Genomic DNA, 5,395 nt, shown 5'->3' with positions numbered 1-5,395 from the left:
CACACTCACACACACGCACACTCACACACACTCACACACACGCACACACACACTCACACATACACACGCACACACACACACACACACGCTCGCACACACACAGAGCTTGGTTAGTTACTGACCATTGTTGAAACAAACTAATAGTTCAAAGGGGCGCATCGTCTTACTACTTTCTTGTCTTCTATTTCCAGGGCAAGGTTTCATTTAACTCAGGTGGGCCTGGGACTGGCAATGTAGTAAGGCAAGCCTTGAACTCCTGATCCTCTCGCCTCTGCCTCCAAAACTGCTGGGATTATAGGCATATTGTACCATCTCTGCATAAATTAAAGTCATTGTTTGAGATAGGTGGTCCCCAAATGCGCTACAGGCCCAGGCTCAGTCAATCCGTGACGATCCTGCCGCTGAGCCTCCTGTGAGCCTTCACATAAACGGTTTATTTGTTTTTAGATTTACTTTTTAAGTTTTGTGTTATGTGTTAGTGCCAGAATGTATGTCTGTGTGTAGGGGCATACCTGGTGTGTGAGCAGACCGGAAGAAGGCATGGGATCCCCTGGAACCGAAGTTACAGATGGTTGTGAGTGCTGGGAACCGAACCTGGGGCCTCTGCCAAATCAGCAAGTGCTCTTAACCACTGAGCCCTGTCTCCAGGCCTGTTTGTTTTGAAACAGTCTCTCGTGGCTTGAGTTGGCCTTGAACTCATCTTCTTCCTGCCTTCAATTCTGGAATTATGGACATAGACCACTATGCCAGGCCTGAATAAAATTTTCTATTTTAACATTTTAAATTTTCAAATAGGAAAACATCAGTATAAGCAAAATTATAAGACCAGTGGAAAACAAAGAAGGCAGGATCAGCGTAGAGCGCTGCCAGGGGTTACTCGGAATTACTAGCCAGAGCGCAGTGAAAACAACCCTGCAGACTGCTAAGAAAGGCACTGAGATTTGAGGAACCCAATCCAAACTTTTCCGTTTCAGAACCGACATTGTGAATTAAACGGATCATCAAGATGATGAGGGGTTGGAGGATAACCTCGGTCCACTCCTCACTGAGGTCATTCTAGCTACCTGCACTCACGTGGTTCTACGGTGAGAGAGGGAAGGCGCAGGAGGCAGCTGCCCGCTCTGTGCTGAGGGCTTCACATGAAACCGAAATGAAAGTTCACTTCCTCATCGTGGATGCTTCATGTGACGAGCTCCATTTCTTCTTAAAGTCGGCTCACCCAGCCTGCTGCCGCCTGGGACGTCTTTGGAGTGAGGACCACACTTCCGGGGACCATGGGGACTCTTGCTCGTGCTGCCTTGTATGTACCATCTGCTTTTTCATTTCGATTGCTCACATATTTGGTCTTAAACGTTCTCTATCTTTTCATCAGCCAGGCTGCCAGGTTTTTAAATCTTTGCTTTCAGGAAGTAAGCTGAAAACAAAAGTCCCCACGGGCCTCTTGTTTTTCTGATTCGGAAGGGTCTGTTTGGAGAGGTCCCTGGAACCTGGGTTTCTGTGAGCGTGATCCAAAGGCTCGCATGGTTAAAATCCCAGCTCTTCTGAATGGAAAAGATCCAGTTCCAGGCGACTACTGGATTTCTGTCAACTATAGAAACAGAGGGGGTGTTGGGCATGCTGTCGTTTAGAGACAGGATCTCACCTCTTAGATTTGACTGCTGGCAGCAACTGCGTAATATTACCCCTGCCTCGCCTCTGCCTCCAGAGTGTACACAAGTGTAGGCCTCCACACCTGGTGAGAAAATGTTGTTTTGGGGTACCCACTTTGAGACAGATTTTTTGGGGGTACCCACTTTGAGATAGATACTTGATTTATTGGGAAGAAAAGTGGAAAAGGAAAATAACCTAAAGCTGCTCGACCTAAAAGCTGAGTTGTCTCTTAGCTGTCTCGCAAGGTGTCTGGAACTTTCTTTTCCATGGAAAGCGTATCTGTTGGGCTGTTTTGGTGTTTGGGGTCAGGGTGAGTCTCACACCATCACTGGGCGAGCGCGGGTCTCACACAGTCACTGGTCAAGAGCTCTGTGGCAGACCGCTAGGTGTTGATTTTGGAGATGTGATCTATCTGTGCTGGCCAACAGGCCTTGAACACCTTGTTCAAGCAATCCTCCTGCCTCAGCTTCTTCGGAAACTGGGAGTACAGCCGCCTGTCGCTGCACCTGGCTTATTTTTGAAATTAAGTATTAATGAGGTACTAAGGGGTGTTTCAGTATATGCACACACTAGGGTGTAGTGATTTAAATATTTAAATGATGTTTAAGACAGAGGAATGTCCTCAGAAGGAAGGGTTCTTTGTTTTGTTTCTGTTGTTTTTTGATACAGAGTTCCTCTGTGTAGCCTTGGCTGTCCTGGAATTCTTTCTGTACCAAGCTGGCTTTGAACTCTCTCTGCCTCCTGAGTTCTGGGATTAAAAGCGTGCACCATTGCCCAGCGGCAGGTCCCTTCCTGAAACATTAAAAGTATTAATGTAATATTAAAAGTATTCAGAATAGCATTTTAGACATAATTCTTTCTTCCTCCTGTACATGCTCAGAAGTTCCTTGTATTACAGGAATATGTTCCTTTGGTAGATGTCACACGGTTACTTTCTGTTTTGAGACTACATTGCCACATCCAGGGAGGTGGTCTATCCTTGTACCTCCAATTCCAGCACTTGGGAGTCAGAGTCAGGCAGATTCCTATAAATTCAAGGCTAGCCTGGGCTGCATGGTTGAGTTCCAGGTCAGCCTGAGCTATAGAGCGACCTGTCTTTATAAATAAAACAAACGAAGAAAAGGGACCTATGTGATGAAAATCGTGCCACTGACTGATGTGTTTCCTCTGCCCCCTTCCCTTAAGCAGAATGAGATGGCTGCTCTGTGTGCCCCTCGTATGTTCCCTGGCAACGGAGCAACTGCAGAGAGACCCTACCCTGGACCATCACTGGGATCTCTGGAAGAAATTCCATGGCAAACAATACAAGGAGAAGGTAGATGGGGCTGCTTCTCAAGCAGGACGCTTTTGCATGGTGCTCTTTCCCCATCCCAGGCGACGTCTGGGCGAGGGGGGTTTTCTGAAGTGCTGCCTACTTATTTCTGGCCAGATGCTGCTTTGCATAGAAACAAAGCACATTCATGTGGCTTGGAGCTCCTGCCGCAGTGTGTGAGACAGGACACACCAGTCAGTGAGCAGACATAGCGTGGTGGATGGCGAGAGTGCGGTAGGAGGGTGAGGGAGGGCCCCACAGATAAAGTGACATTTCAACAGAGGGCTGGCAGAAACAGGGCAACAGCCAGAATGGGTGGCAGACCCCGGGGACGAGGACAGGACTCTGAGGAGAGATCACACTCGGCACGTTTGAGGAACAGAAACTCTTGGCTGTGAAGACAGCTCAGTGGGTAAAGTGCTTGTCACACATATGAGGAACTGAGTTCGGATCCCCAGAGCTGAAGGAAGACTGCATGCAATAGTGTGTCCTCCTAGCCAGGTGCAGAAACAGCTTGTGAGCCATCAGCCTGGCACACGCAGGCTCAAACAAGAGACCCTGTCTCATAGGGTAGAAGGGGAGACCTCTGACTTCCACATGAACACTATGGCATGCTCACACCAGCACACACACACACATACACACACACACACACACACAGTTAAAAATAAACATTTAAAAAACGTATGTGGATGAGTGTTTTGCTACATGTTCATCTGTACACCGTGTGTGTGCTACCTTCACAGGGCAGAGAAGGACTCAGGTCCCTGGACCTGGACTTACAGGCAGTTGAGATGCCAAGTGGGTGCTGGGAATCGAACTAGATCCTCTGTAAGAGAGGCCAGAACTCTTGACTTCTGAGCTATTCCTCCAGGCCAACTTATTTTCCTGATTAGTATTTTTATTTTGTGTGTATGAGTGTTTTGCCTGCATGCGTGTGTGCACTACATGCACACCTGGAGGCCAGAAGAAGGTGTCAGATCCCATAGTACTGAAGTCACGTGTAGCTGTGAACTGCCGTGCAGGTGCTGGGAACTAACCCTGGGTTCTCCGCAAGAGGAAGAAGCGTTCTTAGCCACCGAGTCAACTCTTTTTATTTAATTTTATTTTTAGGTATGTGTCAATGTGTCTGTATAGGCATGGGAGTGTAGGTACCTGGAGGCCAGAGGCATTGGGTCCCCAGGGGCTGGAGTTATAGGTGCTTGTGAGCTGACTGATTTGGGAGCTGGATCCGAACTTGTGGCCTCTGGAAGTGTTCTTACCCATTGATCCATCTCTCCAGTTCCATAAGCAATATTTTTAAAACTCCTTATTACAGTCCCTGGCCCACAAAAGTGCTTCGAGGCAGATTTTTTTTCCTTTTTAGATGGAATCTGAACACACAACCCAGCTGCCCTGGAGCTTGGCCTTGAGCTCACAGAGACTTGCCTCTGCCTCCCCAGCTGTATGAAGGCTACCACGACCAGCTGGATGGGGATTCCTGAGTCTCACTTCTCACTCTGACCTTGACTTTATTTCAAAATACACTTATTGATCATTCTTAAAACGCTAACCATAACTTCAAATAAGTAGGCCTTGTAACTGCATAATTTTTTGCAAGTTAGCAAATTAAATTGAGATATACAATAGTTTGACATTAGTTCTAATTTCCACATGCTGCTCACTCAGCCGACTCCTCCCACCTGAGACCCATGCCTTGACCATCATCCTTTGGTCTTTCATCCAGATGTGCTACCCATCACTCTACTTTCTACTTCTATGAGTTTTGCTTTGTTTAAAAATCTAGTTATTTATTGGTGCTGTGGATGGAACCTAGGGACTCAAGCAAGAAAGGCGGGTGCTCTATGTGTGCTAAGCTCTGGGTAACTTAGATGTGTGGAAACCCCACATATCAGCAAGATCCTGTAGTAAAGTGTCTTTCTGGGCCTGGCTTATTCAGTGTAGTGTGCAGCTTCGGAGCCTGTCCTGGAATTAGCTCTTGTAGACCAGGCTGGCCTCGAACTCACAGAGATCCACCTGCCTCTGCCTCCTGAGTGCTGGGATTAAGGCATGCGTCACCACAGCCTGACATATGTTACATTTTCTGTATCCCTCCACCTCTGATTGACTCCTAGCTGACTCTGTATTTCAGTAATTGTGAACGGTGCTACGATAAACACAGGAGAGCAGAAAACTCTCCAATGTCTTGAGTTCGTTCTTTTAGACATATATCCAGTGATGGGTTGCTAGGACGTGTGGTATGTCCATTTTTAGTGGATTAAGATATTTGTGTCACATTTTTTGTTTGTTTGTTTTTGTTTTTTCTTTTCTTTTTTTCTTTCTTTCTTTTTTTTTTTTTTGTGTGTGTATTGAGTGTGCAATTGTGTGTGCAGGTTTACATGTGTGGAGGCCCAGAGGAAGACCTGACTGATATTGTTCTGCAGGCATACCACC

General features: G+C 46.8%; 1 protein-coding gene across 2 annotated transcripts in view; it reads left to right on the top strand.

The window, feature by feature from the left end:
- The first annotated feature begins 1,042 nt into the window (after nucleotides 1-1,042).
- Nucleotides 1,043-5,395, top strand: part of Ctss (cathepsin S) — a 25,744-nt gene continuing 21,391 nt past the window's right edge. Inside the window, exons 1-2 of one of the 2 annotated variants that reach the window (XM_005356971.3) lie at nucleotides 1,043-1,300; nucleotides 2,836-2,965. In XM_005356971.3, coding sequence (XP_005357028.1) covers nucleotides 1,275-1,300; nucleotides 2,836-2,965 — 156 coding nt within the window. In that variant the 5' untranslated portion in view covers nucleotides 1,043-1,274. The remainder of the gene's footprint in view (nucleotides 1,301-2,835; nucleotides 2,966-5,395) is intronic. The other variant, XM_005356972.3, reaches the window with a different exon arrangement.

Source organism: Microtus ochrogaster, chromosome 21 (assembly GCF_000317375.1).
Source record: "Microtus ochrogaster isolate Prairie Vole_2 chromosome 21, MicOch1.0, whole genome shotgun sequence".
Taxonomy (NCBI): Eukaryota; Metazoa; Chordata; class Mammalia; order Rodentia; family Cricetidae; genus Microtus; species Microtus ochrogaster.
This window is presented reverse-complemented; position numbering and strand designations above follow the sequence as displayed.